Consider the following 21014-nt stretch of genomic DNA (forward strand, 5'->3'; position numbering starts at 1 on the left):
ATATTAAACCAGCTTTGCATGCCAGGGATAAATCCCACTTGATCACAATGCATAATCTTTTTGATGTATTGTTAATTTCAATTTGCTGATACTTTATTTATGATTTTTGCATCAGTGTTCATCAGAGATACTGACCTGTAGGTTTGTTTGTTTGTTTATTTATTTATTTATTTTTTGTGGTTTCTTGGTCTGGCTTAGGTATCAAGGTGATGCCGGACTCATAAAATGTGTTAGAAATATTCCCTCCTGTCGTTTTTCTTGGAAGAGTTTAAGAAGTATTGGTAATAATTCTACTTTAAAAATTTGGTAAAATTCAGCCGTGAAGCCATCTCTTCCTGGGCTTTTCTTTGTTGGGAGGTCAGATTACTTCAATAACAGGTTGAGATATTTGGAAGCTAGGCCTCAGTTCAGAGGATTAGTCTGTTTTTGGTTTCGACTTTGTTATAAGGTAGGCAGGTTTTCTTTCTTTCTTTTTTTTTTTTTTTTTTTACAGTCTTTGTACGTCACTCAGGCTGGAGTGCAGTGGTATGATCTCGGCTCACTGCAATTTCCACCTCCTGGGCTCAAGTGATTCTTGTGCCTCAGCCTCCCGAATAGCTGAGATTACAAGCACATGTCAACCATGCCCAGCTAATATTTGTATTTTTAGTAGAGACAGAGTTTCACCATGTTGGCTAGGCTGGTCTTGAACTCCTGACCTCGTGATCCTTGTGATCCAGCCTCTTAAAGTGCTAGGATTAGAGGTGTGAGCCACTGCGCCCTTCCGAGGTACCAATTTTGGTTGGTAAGGACGTCGATTTCCTTTTGCTGCTGTAACAAATTAGTGCAAACTTAGTGGTGTAAAACAGCACACATTTATTCTCTTACAATTTTGAAGGTCAGAAGTCTAGAACTGATCTTTTTAAAAATATTTTGTTGTAGAGATGGGATCTCACTATGTTGCCCAGGCTGGCCTTGAACTCTTGGCCTCAAGTGATCCCACGTTGGCCTCCCGAAGTGCTGGGATTACAGACGTGAGCTACTATGCCCAGCCTTAAAACCAATCTTGGGGGGCAAAAATTAAGATAGCAGCAAGTCTGTTTCTTTATGCATGTTCTAGGAGAGAATCTGTGTCTTGTGTCTTATATGGAATCTACCAACATACCTTGGCTCCTAACTACATCACCCCAATTTCTGCTTCTATCTTATATCATTCTTTTCTAAGTTTGGTCCTCTTGCCTCCTCCTTTTAAGGACCCTTGGCATTATATTGGGCCCACCAAAATAATTCTGGATGCTCTTTCCATCTTAAGGTCCTTTATCACACCTGGACATTCTGGGGAGCAGAACGTAGACATCTTTGGACAGATCATTGTTTAGCCAAGCACAGGGTTCACCTGACTTGGCAGGTCCTGAACTCCAAGTTTTTTTTCTCAGCTTCTGAATCTCCTGAAATCTCTGCTTAGTTTCTTAGCCCATCAGCCTCTTCTTCTAGGGGGAATAGAAATGTCAAATACTAGACTTGCCTTTCTGGGGATTCCCACTTCTCTCACAAATTCTCACTGTTTTGATAGCTCTCTGAGGCTTTCAGACAGATAATTTTTTTTTTTTTGGTATTTTTCATCAAGCTTTTCTTGTTCTCGCCAGAAAGGTGGATCCCGAACAACCTAGTCTTCAATTTAATCACTGTTTTTTGAATAATTGAAGTGCATTTTGCCATATCTTATAGCATTATATGTTTTATTGTTCTTTTCATTTTTTGATAGTTGTTCCCTATCTTTTAAAGATTTTTATATTCCCCACTTGGTTTATTTGTTGTGTGGTATGAATTAAAAGTGAAAAGTTTTGATGGTCAGTTACTGTAAATTTCTCTTTAATGAATAGGCTTAAAGAAGAGGCTTACTTGTTTGGGGCATAATTAGACAGCTTTCATAAAAATACACTCTTTGAGTAAATCTTTGGATAATCTTTAGTGCAATCTTACCGTTAGAATTTTTACCTCATTTTTAGTAAAAGATGCTAATATGAGTTATAGTCCTATGTTCTCTGAGAAGCAGACTTTACTCTTAGAGGTGAAGTTCTGGCATTTGTTGCCTGAGCTAGTGGTTTGTGATGTGTTAGCTGCTCTGGCATTGTTTGTTATAGTGGTCAGATTTAAAAAACTTAAAGCTAAGTAAATCCAAGTAAATTTAATGTACATGTGGAAATGGATTCTGTCTGCTTCTTAGGCATCTATGCAGATAAGATTTAGAATAAAATTGGTAGAGTTTTTTCTTGTGATGTTGCTCTGTTTCAGTATGAAGGCTATGAAGTAGAGTCATCTTTAAAGGATGCCAGCTTTGAGAAGGAGGCAACAGAAGCACAAAGTTTGGAGGTAAAAAATCAAATGGTATAATTTTAAAAGTTGGGGAAAAAGTACTAAGTAACAAAAACTTAAAAAAAAATGTATCTTCTGAAAACTATTTGAAAGAAATGTGAAAGAGCATCTCTGGATGTTAAAACTTAAAGAAGAAGATTAATATAGGAAATAGGACAATAGTAGGTAGCAGAAAATATTATAAAAATTTGAGCTTTTATTGCTAACTTGTTTTGAGTCAGGCATGTTTATGTTAAGGAATCAAGAACTATATAGAAACTTCATTCGGTCATTCCTGGGAAACGTATTAAGGTGATCATTCCTTTTTTGACTGAGTTTGCTCTAGAAAGGAGAAGTAAGATTCATTTTTACAAACTTAGGAATAGTTGGCAACAATAACTTATGTAAATTATGACAATATTTGCTTTGTTTTCATCTTGAGGATATTAAGAGCTAACTAGAATTAGGCCAGAGGTTTACGTTATAAGTAATGGTATGTTGGTAAATGTTTAACACCTTTTTTTTAAAAAAGCAGCCTTATTTGTAGCATTTGCTACGTTCTGTAGTATGAATACTTCCACCATGGCCAGTTTCAGACTACCAACATGATGTCACTGAATGAGGAGTCTGGGAAGATAATGCCTAAAGTAGGCCTTCCTGAGCCAAGTGTGATTTGGTTGATTTTTAAGGAAGGAAAATATGGTAATTTGTAATTTAGCTAAACTAAGACAGATTAGGGTAAGTGATGGAAATGCCTTACTACTGTTTAGATATGGACATATTGTAAAAAGCACAGTAGTGACAAAGGATAGCAGAGGACACCTTTGTCTGCAGATATTAAAATAGAAAACAGTAGACCTTGTACCTTTGATAAGTGTCCAGTACAGTGTGGCAGTTCTCAATCACTGCTATCTGTAATCATCAGAAACTCTATGTGTTATGATTCAGAATTTTCTAGTAGAGTCCAAAGGAAGTTATAAATTGGATTCCAAATAAGTTTCTTAATATTTTCTTCATTTGTTGCCTATTACTATCTTCAAGAACTTGTTGAAATTATATTTTATTTGCTGACCCTCTGTCTTAACTACCCTCCCAGTAGTAATTTATTTATTTATTTATTTATTTTTTGAGACAGAGTCTCGCTCTGTCTCCCAGGCTGGAGTGCAGTGGCGCAATGTCGGCTCACTGCAAGCTCCGCCTCCCAAGTTCACGGCATTCTCCTGCCTCAGCCTCTCCGAGTAGCTGGGACTACAGGCGCCCGCCACCACGCCCGGCTAATTTTTTGTATTTTTGGTAGAGACGGGGTTTCACTGTGGTCTCGATCTCCTGACCTCGTGATCCGCACACCTCAGCCTCCCAAGATGCTGGGATTAACAAGCGTGAGCCACCACCTCCGGCCATAATTTATTAGTTTGATAAAAGAATTTTAGAAGGCATTTGGCATGCTAACAGAAGAGCAAAAAGTAGGTAGCAAAGACATTTACTCAAGCTTGGTAATACTGAGGATAAAATGTTACACACCAATTTATTTTCAAGGTAAGGAATCATTATAGGAGTAAAATTAGCTGAATTTTTAGCTGCATTCAACATTTTGGAAAATTTTCTTCAATTTTAGGAATTTTTTAGCGTAGTATTTTCAGTAATAGTAATCATAATTGAATTCAAACTATAATGTGATGCAGTTTAAAAAAATATGATAGCTGAATCTGTAGATAAAATCAAACCAAAAGAGTAATTTTGATTCAGGTCAGGGAATTCCTAGAATGAAATATTCAAATTTGGGGTAATGTGTATAAACAAGTTTTTAAATCACTGTAATGTAGTATGTATTTTTTTTGCTCTTATTTTGGCCTGCATTAAAATCTTTGAATCTTTTGGTTTATTTTTCTCTAACAAGTTTGTTGAAGGATCACAAATATCAGAGGTATGTTTATTATAGTATTTAAAGTCCAGTTGGAATAATCCAATAACTAATCATTTTAAATTAAAAAGGTCATAGAAAATAGGTCTTAATTCAATGTGGAATATTATCATGAAGCAGCCTTGATTGTTTTTTTAGTTGATTTTTTATGTCATGCATTTGATTATATTAAATTAGCTTTATTTCTCATTTTTTTCTTTATAGTGCTTTTAAGCAGAGGTTGGCAAACTGTGCCTAGTGGGCTCTCCGCTTTTTTTTGTAAAAAATTGTTTTGGAACACAGCCATGCTCATTCATTTAAGTATTGCTTTTGTTTCTCACTACAGTGGCATAGTTGAGTAATTGCGACAAAGACTGCATGGCCTACGAGCCTAAAATATTTATTCTCTTGCTCTTTATAGAACTTTGTTGACCACTGCTACAATTGCTGTTATTTTGATATTATAAAAATGAGCAAATATATAAATGAAAGTTATTTAACTTACAGTACATATTTTTTATTATGCTCATCTGATTTCCCTAATGAAAAATTCTTGTATCTGTTTAATAAAGTTGGCTTTCTCTCTTAGGCCACCTGTGAAAAGCTGAACAGGTCCAATTCTGAACTTGAGGATGAAATACTCTGTCTAGAAAAAGAGTTAAAAGAAGAGAAATCCAAACATTCTGAACAAGATGAATTGGTAAGGCTTTTTTATTTGAGGAGAATATAAGAAAAATTTACTGAGCTTTAAAAAATATATACGATACTGGTTAAAGTATTACATTATTGTAAAAAATGTAAAGAATACAGACGGTTGTAGAGAGCAGAATTTTCTAGATCCATTCTTTTCACTTCCCCCGGATGTTACTGTGTTAAATTTCTTGCATATTTTTATAGAAATTTTCTATATGCATATGGAAGTAGCTCATGTAAATAAAAACTGAATAATCATGTACATAGTGTATATTTGTAATGAACGTGTATATTAACATTATAACTTTTTGTTTTGAAAAAACCTGTCTTCATGAAAATCTTGATGTATGTGATATTATTTAGTAAAACATGTTAGTGGACTTATCTTGAGCCTATATAACTTAAATGTTATGGAATATTAAAGTTATGAGATACTATTGTTATGTAATGTTCATATAAAATGCCTTTAAGCATATGGCTAAATAAACTGCGAAGGTGTCTTAATTTGAGCTGTCACTTATGGAGCAAAAGTGTTAGGTTAACAGTATATATAATATATATGGCATTTTGAAACTAGAGTTTAGTAAATATTTATTGCCTGATACTGTCTTTCTAGATGGCGGATATTTCAAAAAGGATACAGTCTCTAGAAGATGAGTCAAAATCCCTCAAATCACAAGTAGCTGAAGTAAGTTCAATTAGTCTAGTAGGTCTGTTGCTTTTGAAAATAATTTTAGTTTAATTTTTTTAAATTAAGAAATGAGATATAATAATAGGATTTGAGATATAGGGGATCCCAGGTATTTTTTTTTTTTTTTTTTAAACAATACCTAAATGAATTAGCATGGCTGTGTTGCCCAGGCTGGAGTATAGTGGCACGATGTTGGCTCACTGCAACCTCCACCTCCTGGGTTCAAGCAATTCTCCTGCCTTAGCCTCCTGAATAGCTGGGATTACAGGCATGTGCCACCACGCCCAGCTAAGTTTTGTATTTTTAGTAGAGGCAGGGTTTCACCGTGTTGGCCAGGCTGGTCTTGAACTCCTGAGCTCAAGTGATCGGCCCACCTCAGCCTCCCAAAGTGCTGGGATTACAGGCATGAGCCACCGCACCCAGCTTGTATTTTTTTTTTTTTTTTTTTTTACATGAAGTACTTCAGAAAAGTTCATCTTTTCAATGGACAAGTGTTTATTGAGCTGTTACTATATATTGAGGACTGGTTGCTTGACACTTAACATTAATAGACAAAAGAGTCCCCAGGAAGTTTAAATTTTAGTAGGGGAGGCAGAATAAATAGTTATCAAAATTTGCTGCACTGTACATAGACAGTTACAAGAGGTTTGTCCAAGGTCACGTCGTAGCACGTTAGTGGGAGAGGCAGGACTAGACCCCGATTCTAGACAAGCATTTTTTCTGCTCCACCATGCTGTCGCTGCTGTTACTATTGGCATGGTTTTGCCTTTGTTTAATTCTGTGTTCTAGGGAGTATGTGTAAAGATGAGCTATGTATTAAATTAATTGTTACAAACTTGACATTTTTTGTTTTACTTAGGCCAAAATGACCTTCAAGATATTTCAAATGAATGAAGAACGACTGAAGATAGCAATAAAAGATGCTTTGACTGAAAATTCTGAACTTCAGGAAAGCCAGAAACAGGTTTGTGCTCTGTAGGGACTCTTCAACTTGTGAATATGTAATTATAAATGTTCTTGGCATCCTCAAGACTGACCCATGCTAGGGACAAGTATAGGCTTTTGCTTGAGAGCATGAGAGCCGAACAGCCTCCCATACATATTTCAGTGTCTGTCTCTTTTGTATAGTGTACAAAAGTGTATACTTTTGGCACCTTCTACCCCCAGGGCAGGGAAAGTAAGCCAGGGCATTTAGCTTTTTGGTAATCATAACCAACTTCTTAAAGCCAGACTGAAAGGGTATGGAGAATATGAGTGAGGATTATTGAAGTTATATATCTGGGGTCTAAAGATAGAAGCAGTTCTGGTGGCAGATCACATAAGGATGTGACATTTGCCCTCTTTCTCCCGCACATACATAGATACTCCCACGTATATTTCTTCTTCTGCTTTGCCAATGTAATTGTAACTTTTCAGTGGGAAAATTTTTCAGCGATTAAATTATTGTGATTATCCAACTATTACTCACACCAGAGCAACATGGTTTGTTCTTTTTTTATTTATTTTTTTATTTTTTAGATGGATTCTCACTCTGTTGCCAGGCTGGAGTGCAGTGGCGCGATCTTGGCTTACTGCAACCTCTGCCTCCCAGATTCAAGCAATTCTCCTGCCTCAGCCTCCTGAGTAGCTGGGACTACAGGCACGCAGCTCCATGCCCAGCTAATTTTTGTATTTTTAGTAGAGACAGGGTTTCACCATGTTGGCCAGGATTGTCTCGATCTCTCGGCCTCGTGATCCGCCTGCCTCAACCTCCTAAAGTGTTGGGATTATAGGCGTGAGCCACTGCACCTGGCCTCATGGTTTGTTCTTATTACATATTCTGTCTTATTCAGTATTTTCCTTATGGTTAATAATTGTTTTGTTTCTTGTATACTTACCCGGTTCATCTGTATGCTGTCTTCTACAGATGCAGATATCTTACTCATGCCTTCAAATGCTTTGTTTAATCTGTTAATTTCATTTTTTTTTTCTTGAAGCAGTTTTTTCTCGGGCCTCTCTTGGTTTAATAAGAACTTATTCTGTAGGTGTGTGTTCTGTTCTGTATCCTAAGATTTCACTTTACCCCCATCCTAAAGATTCCTCTTGTCTTTCTCCTGTGTTAGATCTTCTGTTTCCCATATCTAAGCTCTTTTGCGGTTAATTCTTTTGGTTGACTTTCTGAGGAGGAGGTACAGGAGGTAATTTTTTTAGAACTTACATGCCTGGAAATGTCTTGTTTCTCATACTTGTTGATATTTTAGTTGAATATATTCCGAGTTGGCGTTTTTTTTTTTTTTTTTTTTTTTTTTTGAGGCAGAGTCTGGCTGTCGCCCAGGATGGAGTGCAGTGGCGTGATCTCGGCTCACTGCAGGCTCCGCCCCCCAGGGTTCACACCATTCTCCTGCCTCAGCCTCCTGAGTAGCTGGGACTACAGGCGCCTGCCATCTCGCCCAGCTAATTTTTTGTATTTTTAGTAGAGACGGGGTTTCACTGTGTTAGCCAGGATGGTCTCGATCTCCTGACCTCGTGATCCTCCCGCCTTGGCCTCCCAAAGTGCTGGGATTACAGGTGTGAGCCACCGCGCCCGGCCTGGCATTTTTTTTTTTTTTCTCCTCAGAATTTTGACACTGTCACTCCATGGTCTTGACTTTCTAGTATTGTTTTTAAGAAGTCAGAAGCTATTCAGATAATTAGACATTTTTGGAAATCTGCTTTTTTCCTCCCTGGAAGCTTTCAATATCTTTTTATTGTTTCCTCTTCTCTGAAATTACAGATCATTACACATCTCTTGACCTCATGATCCACATGCTTCGGGCTCCCAAAGTGCTGGGATTACAGGTGTGAGCCACCGCGCCTGGCTGCTGGCGGGGTTTTCTTTTCTTTTCTTTTCTTTTTTGTTGTTTTTTTTTTTGAGATGGAGTCTTGCCTTGTTGATCAGGCTGGAGTGCAATGGCCTGATCTTGGCTCACTGCAGCTTCCACCTCCTGGGTTCAAGTGATTCTCCTGCCTCAGCCTCCCGAGTAGCTGGGATTATAGGCGTCTGCCACCATGCCTGGCTAATTTTTTGTATTTTTAGTAGAGACAGAGTTTCACCATGTTGGCCAGGCTGGTCTTGAACTCCTGACCTCAGGTGATCCACTCGCCTTGGCGTCCTGAAGTGCTGGGATTACAAGCGCGAGCCACTGTGCCCAGCTATTGGCGGGCTTTTCTATAGGATATATATTTTTTTGAGACAGTCTCACTTTGTCACCCAGTCTGGAGTTCAGGGTGCTATTTCAGCTCACTATAACCTCTGCTGCCCGGGTTCAAGTGATTCTCCTGCCTCAGCCTCCCGAGTAGCTGGGATTGCAGGCCTGTACCACCACAGCTGGCTAATTTTTATGTTTTTAGTAGAGGTGGGGTTTCACCATGTTGGCCAGGTTGGTCTTGAACTCCTGACCTCAAGTGATCTGCCTGCCTTGGTCTCCCAAAGTGCTGGGATTACACGGATGAGCCACCGCACCTGGCCATGTTAGTGTATTTCTAATTGGAAGATTCTCGGTTGTTGGTATCTGAAGAGCATTTCCACAGGGATGAGTCCTCTACATTTCCCATTTGGGAGGTGTAAGCCTATTGGCCAACAGTCTTGCAACTCAGGTAAAGAGTGCCGGTGTCTGACTGTTCAGTAAGTCAGTTTCCTCTTAATACTTCTATGTTTTCAGTATGTTACTTCCACCTTCACCTGGATAGATGTCCTAGAGTCTCAGGTTCCACCTCTTCAAAGAATAACCCTGTAGGGTTTTGCGTGTGTGTGTGTGTGTGTGTGTGTCTGTGTGTGTGTGTGTGAAAGAGACAGAGATAGAGAATGAATGAGAGAGAATGAGTATATATTTATATCATGGGAGGCTTTCCAACTGCGTTTTATACAGACTTTTGGCCAGTCCTCCTTTTTTCCAGTCCTGCTTATACCCCTGGTATTTGTGCCTTCAAATCGTGAGCCTTTCTAGGGTATATCAAATCAGCCTACTTTTGGGTGTTCTATCTTCTGGCTTAGATTTTAGTTCTCTCTAGTTGGTCGAGTCTTTTTATCACACTTTCCATTTTCTACTTCTACAATTATTTTTTGTCTCCTATTCTCTTTTTTCCTTGTGGGTTTATGCCTTTGAAAAAAAATCTGTTTTCGGGCATTTTAATAGATTTGAGTAGAAAGTGGTGGTAAACCCTGTGTTAAATTTGCCATGTTATGATCAAAAGTGGCCTTTTCCACCTTGGAAAATATTTCATGTAGATCAGTCTTACTCTTTACAACGGTTTTCGTCTCACTCCCTTGTAATAATCCAAATTCTTGAAACAAACTGTATTCACTGATGCCATGTTCTAATGCACTCCTTCTCTAATGTTTTAATACTGTGTACTGTGTACTTAAGTCTCTTTACTAACTCATGAGAGATGACCTAATCACCAAATGTGAATTTTTTCTTGAATTCTCATTTGTTTTTACCTGTATCATCTGATTCTGTTATATATACATAGAAAAGGATTAGTTTTTCGTGTGTTCGGAAATATGCTAATGAAGCCTTAGTTTTGCAGAGAAATCCAATAATTACTGTTTGGTAGAACAGAGTTTTAAAGACTAAATAAATTTAGACTTTTACATATATATGAGCCATTTCTTTTGTGAGTTGCCTGCTCAGTCTTTTTTTCTTTGCCTATTTTTTCTTATTGACATCTAAGAGCTCTTTGCATGCTAAGGTTGTTAACCTTTTGCTACAAATGTTACGAAAATTCCTTTATTGGTGGGGTGCAGTGGGTCACACCTGTAATCTCAGTGATTTGGAAGGTCCAGGTGGGAGGATCACTTGAGGCCAGGAGTTCAAGATCAGTCTGGGCAACATAGCAAGAACTTGACTCTACAAAAAAATAAAAATAAAAAAATTAGCAGGGTATGTGACATGTGCTTGTAGTCCAGTTGTTTGGGAGGCTGAGGTGAGAGAATATCTTGAACCCAGTAGTTTGAGATTGTGGTCCAGCTTGGATGACATTGGATGAGACCCTGCCTCTAAAAAAAAAAAAGAAAAAAAAAAGGAAAGAATTCCTTTCTAGTTATTTGTCTTTAAATGTCATTTGTGTTATATTTGATTTGTGAAGCTTTTAAGCTTTCTGTAGTCTTTACTAATGATCTTTTCTAATGATCTTTACTTTTTGTCATTTTCAGAAAGGCTTTCCTTTCCTGTAAAAGTATATATAGTAGAATACTGTTTGTGCAAAATCTGATCTGTTCTAGATTAATGGTATTTCTTTTTTTTTTGAGATGGAGCCTCGCTGTGTTGCCACGCTGGAGTGCAGTGGCCCAATCTCGGCTCACTGCAGCCTCTGCCTCCCGGGTTCAAGCGATTCTCCTGCCTCAGCTTCCTGAGTAGCTGGGACTACAGGCGCGTGCCACCGTGCCCAGCTAATTTTTGTGTTTTAGTAGAGATGAGGTTTCACCATGTTGGCCAGGATGGTGGTATTTCTAAAGGTTAGTTATTTTAAGTACAAAATTGCACAATGATTTAAAAAATAAATTTTAATGCAAGTAAGGTATATTTTATATGGGATATAAAGAATGGTAAGAAATGACCAAATCTAAGATATGTATATCTCAGAAAACCTTTATTTGAGATAAATATAGGATATAAACTAGTTGAAGAATGTGTGTGTTACTTTACACTACCCCATTTTGAAAGTTCTTTGAAAACAGGAGCCATGTTTTTCTTTTTTAAGTAGCTACATAATGCCTTCTTAGTATCTTTTAATGATTCACTTATGTGATGAGCTGCATTTTAAAAATTTTCATTTTCAGCTTTTGCAAGATGCTGAAGTGTGGAAAGAACAAGTGAGTGAACTTAATAAACAGAAAGTAACATTTGAAGACTCCAAAGTACACGCAGAACAAGTTCTGAATGATAAAGAAAATCACATCAAGGTAAATGGCTCTACTGGTTTTAGTGACCAAGTTGGCTGGAATTTTACTCTAACTCTGAAATTTGAAAACTAGTTTTTAGCAGCTTTTATTTTCACAACATATTTTCATAACATATTTGGCCAGATTGTCAAATGTTTCTTGAAGACTTACTGATTTGTCATATGTACATACACATGCACACACACATACTTCTATGAATATTCTGTGTGTCCTTTTTTCTTCTCTATATTTTAGCCTAGGTATTTAGTAAAGAAATAAAAATAATGGTTTTTACTGTTTCTCTTCAGGATGCTATCTGCTCTTGTTAGGAGGTTGGAAGAGTTTGAGAAATTGGACATATAGTTATATATATTAATTGAATATCTTTAACTGGTGTATGTACTTTCATGGAGAGGAATACTTTTAAAAAATAAATTTAATTGAAACTTGACTCCAATCGTAAGAACAAAAGGATTTTTTGATTTTTTTCTTTTCCTACTCATCTAAAAAAATCTTAATGCTGGTAAATACAGATACTCAAGTATATCAAATAATGATATGTAAAACTAACGTTCTATAATTTACAGAGTGATGTGGATGTTGTCATATTGAAAATGATGCTCTCACTCATAGGTGGGAATTGAACAATGAGAACATTTGGACCCAGGAAGGGGAACATCACACACCGGGGCCTGCTGTGGGGTGGGGGAAAGGGGGAGGGATAGCATTAGGAGATACACCTAAAGTAAATGATGAGTTAATGGGTGCAGCACACCAACATGGCACATGTATACATACGTAACAAACCTGCACATTGTGCACATGTACCCTAGAACTTAAAATATAATAAAAATATATGTATATATAAAAAGAAAGTGATGCATCTGTGCTAGTTAAGTTGCTGCTAAGAATATTTTCAAAATTCCAGCTTTCTGAGTTTTATTCAGAATTTGGCATACACACACACACACACACACACACACACGAGATGGAGTTTCAATCTTGTCACCTAGGCTGGAGTGCAATGGCACCATCTCGGCTCATTGCAACCTCTGCCTCCTGGATTCAAGTGATTCTCCTGGCTCAGCCTCCTGAGTAGCTGGGACTACAGGCATGTGCCACTATGCCTGGCCAATTTTTTTTGTATTTTTAGTAAAGATGGGGTTTCACCATTTTGGCCAGGCTAGTCTTGAACTCCTGACCTGAGGTGATCCGCCCACCTCAGCCTCCCAAAGTGTTGGGATTACAGGCATGAGCCACCGTGCCTGGCTGTGGCATATTGTTTTATTTATTTTTTCTAAACTTCCTCTACTAAAGGCTTTGGGATTCTCTTAAAGATAACAAGAAGGAGATGCTAACCTCAAGCTCTGCTGAAAGGTGCAGACCATGTTATTTGTGCCTGGAGCTCTGAAGAGAGGGAGGAGATCGAAGGGTGAAAATTGTAGAGCAGCACATTATTTTTAGGTGGGTCCCACCAGAGGAATACGTGACACGTCATTTGATTATCTGTAGTGTTAGAAAATATTTCTTTATTCAACAAAATTCAAAAAGTACTTTTGGAAAACCTCTAATGTTCCGTTCAAAGTCTCTTTTATAAATGTCTTTATTTCAGTTGAACTCCTCAGCTAATTGTTTCCTTGAATAAATCAAGTAAAAATCTACGATCTTTTTATACATTTTGTATCTCACTGCAGATGTGTTTGGTGTCGCACAGAATTTACTCTCATGTTAATTAGGCCACTGTTATTTGTGGCATGTGAGAAATGTCATATACAAAAATATTTTACTACTTTTTAGTTGTATAGTATTAATATGTACTATACTTGATTTGGGAATAACTAGTTTTGGTTTTCATCTTGCAGAGTTTAATAGTCAATAAATGTTACCATTTCTCAAGACTTTACGATGCCTTAATAAGAGGTGGAAAATAAGAGCTCTTGTGTTGTTATTTATGTGGATTGATTTTTAAACTTTAACTGTACATTCAGAAGTTGTAAAGCTGTTAGCATAAGGCATTACCCTCTCTATTTTTCCCCTTTGTTAAATGTGAAGACTCTGACTGAACGCTTGCTAAAGATGAAAGATTGGGCTGCTATGCTTGGAGAAGACATAACAGATGATGATAACTTGGAATTAGAAATGAACAGTGAATCGGAAAATGGTGCTTACTTAGGTATTAAGTCATGACTCATCTCCTTTTGCTAAAATGGTGACTAGCTCTTCTATTTCCTTTTTGTTCCCTGTGTGCACCATGTTCTTTATATGCTTTTACTTTGGCACATGCTGTCTGTCTGACACACTGTCCTTTCTCACCATCCCTTATAGTTTAGCTTCAGCTGGAGCACTGCCTTTTCAGTAAGTCTTTTCCAGCTACTCAGACACACTTACAGCCTCCTTCCTTTGTTTTCTTTGTGTATTGTGCATATCTTTATTATAGCCGTTTTCAAAATTACATCATAATCATTTCAATGCCTGTTTTTCCCTGTACTGTAAGCTAATCACATGAATGACTAGTTTGAAAAACAAGTGTTCTATAAATGAATACTTAAGGATACTTATTTTGCTTTTGTCAGAGGTTCAGATGGTTACAGTACTTTTAATCTTAGCCATTCAAATTGTTATTGGCCATTGCTGGTTGTGCTCTGAAGTTGGCAAAAGTGGCAAAATTTAATTTTCACTATAGCCCCTTCCTGTATTCTCACACCAATTCCTTTGACCTAAAAAAAACCTTTTTTTTTTTGAAATATGGCAACATAGGAAGTTCTAAAACTAGTACAGAGGTCCCATGTATCCCTCTCTCATTTTACCCCAGTGGTAGTTCTTCAGACTTTTATGTCCTGTTCCCTAGCCCCCTGCATAATTAACAGATTTATTAAGGAGGAAAAAGTGTGATTAAAAATTTTTTTTGTGATAATATGTTGGAAAAAATTACATCCCTAAAATAAGTATATAAAGTTCTGTTTGTGCTTTTCCGTTTTTACTTTATTATATATAAAATAATCCTTTCTCTATTTGAGAAAATTCATGCTTATTTAATGTTATTTCAACTTGGGTTATAATTTTACTCATATTTTGCATGCTGTAAGAATCCAAGAATAGTTAACGATTGTGGTCTATATTTAGATGAATATCTAATCCTTGTTATAACTCTGTTCTTGGAGTTAGAGCTGAAGAACCTTGTTAAATGGTACGACACTTCAGTGCTTTTATTGTTTAGCTTCCTGGGAGCAGGTCCAAGGCCATTCTGCTTTATACCAAATTCTTTATTGTAGCAAGAAGAGGGATTATAAGTTTCTGGTTTAGTGAACTGATAAAATCATTTTGATGTCTGTTGTCGTATTGCACTATTTTCTCAGATCATTGTTGTGCTTTTGATTTTCACTGTAGATAATCCTCCAAAAGGAGCTTTGAAGAAACTGATTCATGCTGCTAAGGTTTGTGCTATTAGATACATATAAAGAATAAGGAGGAAGAAAGAGAACGTGGATTACTCATGTCTCCTTAGTAACTGTTTAAAAAGTCCATTTTATTGTTCCCATATAAATATATTTAAAAATTATCAGAATTTTCATCATCAATTGCTTTTTACTTTCAATTATTAACTTTAGAAATTCATATAATTTTTGGAATTTATCAAAATAAAAAATACTAAGTTCTGTACTCATTTTTTCAGATAAGAATATATTTAAAATGTTTCCTGTATTTTATGTTGTACTTCCCTCAGTGCATTCTTTTTCTTCTAGTCTCAGTATTTTCTTACCCCTTCTGCCCTATATCCTATTTTAAGTAAATACTAGATTCCTTTTTTTCTGGCTTATTCCTTCTCTTTTCCACCCTAGTAGTGGTATCCTCATTTTTGCTGATGTATGTGAAGTCTTGGTAATGTAGTTTGAAGGCTGTTTTAATAAAAACTTTTGTTGAAAGTAAATAGAATGAAAATAGTCACTTTCTTGAGCATCCAGTGGAAAGCATTCACTACTTTTCCCTACCCCTTCTTCTGAGACTTACAAGTATTGATGACTTTGCTGGTTTTTTTAAGATAGAAGCTGCATTATTGGTTTCTGTATTCCAGGTGATAATTTCATCAAAACAATAAAATCGCTTAAAAAGTGTAAGGGGTGTTATAGTGAGGTTTTATGGGTTTTTTTTTTTTTGTATAACTGATTAATGTTACTTTTTTCCTTCTTCCCTTCTTTAAAGTTAAATGCTTCTTTAAAAACCTTAGAAGGAGAAAGAAACCAAATTTATATTCAGTTATCTGAAGTTGATAAAACAAAGGAACAGCTTACAGGTAGGTCATTGACATACACACTTTGAATGTTTTTCTAAGTAAGTACATCTCCTTGCAGAGAATGGCAAAAATTAATTGAATTAACTTTGGGAAGATCCAGTTTTTTTTTTTTTAACTTTTGTTCTTGTTGGGTATTTGTGAAACATTAGTCCTGGTTTTTGTTGTCATTGTTGCTAAAGGCATATCGACTTCCTCTATATTTATGTGAAGTTAAGGAAATTTTTTAAAAAACATTTAAAACCGTATTCATCTTTGAATTACAGTGTTATGTGTTTGAATGGTTTTAGATGTTAAAAAGTAGCAAATTGAAACTTAATGTTTAAAGTCTTTGTTAATTGAAACATTGATCTTCAATAGTGGTACTATTTGCAGTATGATTTGTTCCTTTAATGTACATACGTAGTATATTAGTACATACAAGAGTGATGTTAGACCTGCAGAAACAAAGGTTTTGTTTTAATTGAAAACATTTATGTTTATTTTGCTGATAGTGTTTGTATTTTCAAAAAGTAAACAAGTTATGTCAATATGTTTGAAAATTTTTAAAGTTGGGATAGATAGCATCTCATTTTGTAAAAATAAAAAATAAAAAGTATAAAGATTTACCATATACATTTGCGTCAGAAAAGACTGGAAGGACATACTCAAATGTCAACAATGATTATCTCTGAATATGGGATTATAGGCAGATGTTTATATTCTTTTTACTTATCTATTTTCAAAAACTTCTACAGTAAGTGAACTGCATTTATAATACTGTTTTAAAAGATTGAACTACCAAAGATAGAGGTTATTAAAAAATTATATCCCTACTCACATGATTTTAGTAATTGGATTATTTTTGGATTTCAAGAAACATTAGTATTAGTTTAAGAGAATGTTGCTATATGTAAAGCATTGCACTAAAAACCATGGGAGATTCACGGAAGGAAAAGATAGCTTACTTTCAAGGAAGCTGTGTTTCAAAAAATGTGTGTAGAAAGTGCCAGAGTAGCAAGGAAATTTGTTCACCAGTTATCCGACTCCTTAATACAGTTTCCTGGCAAATCTTTGTTTTTTTCTTAGACTAATATTTGGAGACTCTTTGTCGGTCCGTACTCTTCTTCCAAATCTAACTTTGTTTTTTTAATGGATCTTGAAAGATAAATTTCTGTAATTGATCTTTTATTCATAGCATGAAGATTTTCCTCTAAACTGTTTCTTCCTTTTCTGGTAATCATTTACAGTGGTCTTTAAGTTACAATTTGAAACAAAATAGCTAGAGTAGAAGTAGAAAAATATGGCCAGGCGTGGTGGCTCACGCCTATAATCCCACCACTTTGGGAGGCCAACGTGGGTGGATCACTTGAGCTGGGGAGTTCAAGACCAGCTTGGTCAACATAGTGAAACCCTGTCTCTACTAAAAATACAAAAATTAGTCGGGCGTGGTGGCCCATGCCTGTAGTCCCAGTTGCTTGGGAGGCTGAGGCACGAGAATCACTTGAACCTGGGAGGTGGAGGTTGCAGTGAGCCAAGGTTGCACCACTGCACTCCAGCCTAGGCAACCCAGCGAGACTTTGTCTCAAAAAAAAAAAAAAAAAGAAAAGAAAAAGAGTACATAAGTATATTAAAGAATTAAGTGTTGGGTTGTAGTTTGCTTGTTTGTTTTACAATAGGGATGATTAAATTTTAGTAGAGATAATACCCAACGTTAATTTCTTTACGTGATTGTTCTTGGCAATGGCTTAAAGCCTAGGTCAATGAATTTTTTTTTCTCATGTAGATTAAAAAATTTCTGTGGAAAGATAGTTATGTACAATTTCCTATACATTTAATCATTTAATGTTTAGGTATTTATGTAAACTGTTCTTTTGGTTTGTATGTTTAATGGGTTATATTAGTTCATTCTCACATTGCTGTAAAGAACTACCTGAAACTGAGTAGTTTGTAAAGAAAAGATGTTTAATTGGCTCATGGTTTTGCAGGCTGTACAGGCTTCTGCTTCTGGGGAGGCATCAGGAAATTTACAGTCATGGTGGAAGGCGAAGGGGAAGCTAGCACATCTTACATGGTGGGAGCAGGAGGAAGAGAGTGAAGGGGGGAGGTGTTACACACTTTAAAACAACCAGATCTCATGAGAACCCTTATCACCTAGGGGGAGACAGCACTAGGAGGATGGTGATAAACCATTAGAAACCACCCCCTTGGTCCAATCACCTCCCATCTGGCCCCACCTCTAACATCGGGAATTACAATTCAACATGAAATTTGGATGGGGACACAAAACCAAACCATATCATGAGAGTTTTAGAATAATTAAATACCATTACATGTAATTGCTAAAATTTTCATGCTTGTTAATACTATTTCCAAAACTCCCCTCTTTAGGCAGAGTGAGTTTTGTCTTTGAAGATTTGTGGTGGTGATTCATATACATGTTATGGGAGATGATGCCTTCCTTCATCTTAGAGGAGTTGAGGTTATTATCTTGGTACCTTAATGTTAGAGATGTTCAGAGTTGGTACTTCAATTTTAGAGGAGCTCAGAGTTCAGGTAATTAGTTAGAAGAGAAACGAGGTTTTTAAAAAAATTGGTGCATAAATTATAAAGCATTCATAATTATTTAGAATGATTCATTTTTATAGATTTTTTTAAAGATGGTTTGGCAGTTGAAACAAAGCTTAAATTTGGTATTTTTCTCTCTGGTCTTGATCTGTTTTAAACTAGGAGTATGTTTGGGCATTTGTTATGAGAAGATCTAGATTTCTGGCTTGACTTATATGTCAAAATTTTAGCTTAAAAGGGAGGGCTAGGTAGAATTCAAGTATTATTGAGAGATAAAGTTTTTACTAGATAAAAACAGGCATTATTCATCACCTGGAAATAGTTTTACAGGGAATGTTGAACTACAGTATCTCCCTTTAAAACGCTTATCTCCAAAACCTTCCTGAGAACTTCAGTGGCATTTAGCTCTAAAATTGAAAATTAGATGCTAGAATTAGAATGTTGAAGGTTTTGGGAATCCTATAAATAATAACAAAAGTTAAAAGAATTTTTTTTTTTTTTGGAGACTGGGTTTCCCTTTGTCACCCAGGCTGGAGTGCAGTGGCGTGATCTTGGCTCACTGCAAGCTTTGCTTCCCAGGTTCAAGCAATTCTCCTTCCTCGGCCTCCCAAGTAGCTGGGATTACAGGCAAGCTCCACCATGCCTAATTTTTTGTATTTTAAGTAGAGACAGGGTTTTGCCATGTTGGCCAGGCTGGTCTTGAACACCTGGCCTCAAGTGATCCACCCACTTCGGCCTTCCAAAGTGCTGAGACGTACAGGCGTGAGCCACCGTGCCCGGCCAAAATTAAAACAATTTATATAGCTCTTTAATTAAGATATTAATACACTCAATGGAACCCTATTCAGCCATCAAAAAATAATGGGATCCTGTTTTGTGGCAACATGAGTGAGCCCATTTTAAGTGAAATAAGCCACACCAGAAAGAGAAATGGTGCATGTTCTCACTCATATATGGGAGCTAAAAAAAGTTGATCTCATACAAGTAGAGAGTGGAATAGTAATAGTAATATGAGGGTGGGAAGTATAGAGGGTAGGGGGTTAGGGAGAGGTTAGTTAGCAGATACAGAATTATAACTAGATAGGTGGAGTCATTTCTAATGTTCTATAGCACTGTAGGGTGGCTAGTTAACTTATGGTATATTTCTTTTTCTTAGATCTACTTTATTTGTCATATTGTTATTTTTGAATAGCTAGAAGAGAGGATTTTGAATGTTCATAACATAAAGAAATGACAAATGTTAGAGGTGATGGATATGCTAATTATCCTGATAGGATTATTACACATCAAATACCTGTATTGAAATATCATACTGTACCACATAAATATGTACAGTTTTTATGTGTCAATCAACTAATAACAATAAAAGCATTTAGGTAAACAAAATACCTTATAGATTTTCTGTTATTGGAAAGAGTTTAGATTATTAATAATTTATTATTTTTAGTAATTTTTATCTTTCTGAAATGTTAATATGCAACTCAAAATGTTTACTCCTTTAATTATGACTTAAAATTTTTATATAGAGCATATTAAAAATCTTCAGACTGAACAAGCATCTATGCAGTCAGAAAACACACATTTTGAAAATGAGAATCAGAAGCTTCAACAGAAACTTAAAGTAATGACTGAATTATATCAAGAAAATGAAATGAAACTCCACAGGTAATAAAAATTATGTTAACTCCACTGAACAGCAAGTAAAATAGCTTTAGAGATATATGTTACATAGTTAGCTGTAGTGATTATTGAAAGTTCTCAATTTATGATTAGATTGTATTTCATCAACTTATTTTTAAGAAAGGTATTTGATCTGGAAACACTTTTTTTCAACAAAGAAAATATTGTAAGTGATGTTGGAATTTCCAAGCTAGTTAACAGAATCCTCTTTAGCTTCTAGTAAGTAGTCAGAAAATTATTGCCTTAAACTTCCTAATACTGGCAGGGAATCTGAGTAGACACTCTTGATTAAACTGCCCGTTGATTCCATCTCTGATATATGTAAAACTGATTTTTCTGTTCTGTGCAAGTTGCTTCTGCCCAAGTGTTCCTTGTCTTAGTAAATGGCAGTGTCGTTTACTTAGTTACTTAGGGCGGCTCCTCAAGCCATTTTTGACTTCTCTCTTGCTTTTATATCTCCTATTTATTCTGTCATTAAATCCTGTCAGCTTTTTTATAGCCTGAATCTGACCACTTTTTACCATCTTCCATATTAGCCTAGTCCAAGTCATCAACAGTTAATACTTGGCTTATTTTAGTAGCGTTATGAGTAGTCTCCTTCTTTCCACCCTTTCTCCTGCACTGTGTTTTCTCTGCAACATGCAGGATGACCCTTAAAATGTGAATTGGGAGTATGGTCACTCTCGTGCTCAAAATCCCTGAATGCCTTTATATCACACTCAACCCACAGCTTTTATATCTTGGCTTACAAGACAGTACGGGATTGGACCCTTGGCCACCTCTTTAATTTTAGCTTATTCATGTTCTTTTTCCTCTCAGTACCCTCCGTCCAGCACTGGCCTTTTTGATGCTCTTTAGCACATTTACCTCAGGGTCTTTTGTGCTTGTTCCTTCTTCCTGGAATGATGTTTCCTTATGTATTTGAATGGCTCAGTTCTTCATTTTATTAGGCCTGGGTTCAAATGTTACCTCAAAGAAT

At 36.2% G+C, this 21014-nt stretch overlaps 1 protein-coding gene across 7 annotated transcripts in view; it reads left to right on the forward strand.

Annotated features, from left to right (window-relative positions):
- The window catches only part of MIA2 (MIA SH3 domain ER export factor 2), a 122470-nt gene that overhangs the window by 59163 nt on the left and 42293 nt on the right, over window positions 1-21014 (forward strand). For all 7 annotated transcript variants that reach the window (XM_058429482.1, XM_032179586.2, XM_058429481.1 and 4 more), the window contains 9 exons: window positions 2275-2352; window positions 4824-4934; window positions 5544-5615; window positions 6478-6582; window positions 11419-11541; window positions 13573-13693; window positions 14908-14954; window positions 15721-15811; window positions 19882-20020. In XM_058429482.1, coding sequence (XP_058285465.1) covers window positions 2275-2352; window positions 4824-4934; window positions 5544-5615; window positions 6478-6582; window positions 11419-11541; window positions 13573-13693; window positions 14908-14954; window positions 15721-15811; window positions 19882-20020 — 887 coding nt within the window. The remainder of the gene's footprint in view (window positions 1-2274; window positions 2353-4823; window positions 4935-5543; window positions 5616-6477; window positions 6583-11418; window positions 11542-13572; window positions 13694-14907; window positions 14955-15720; window positions 15812-19881; window positions 20021-21014) is intronic.

Source organism: Hylobates moloch, unplaced genomic scaffold (assembly GCF_009828535.3).
Source record: "Hylobates moloch isolate HMO894 unplaced genomic scaffold, HMol_V3 SCAFFOLD_16, whole genome shotgun sequence".
Lineage (NCBI taxonomy): Eukaryota > Metazoa > Chordata > Mammalia > Primates > Hylobatidae > Hylobates > Hylobates moloch.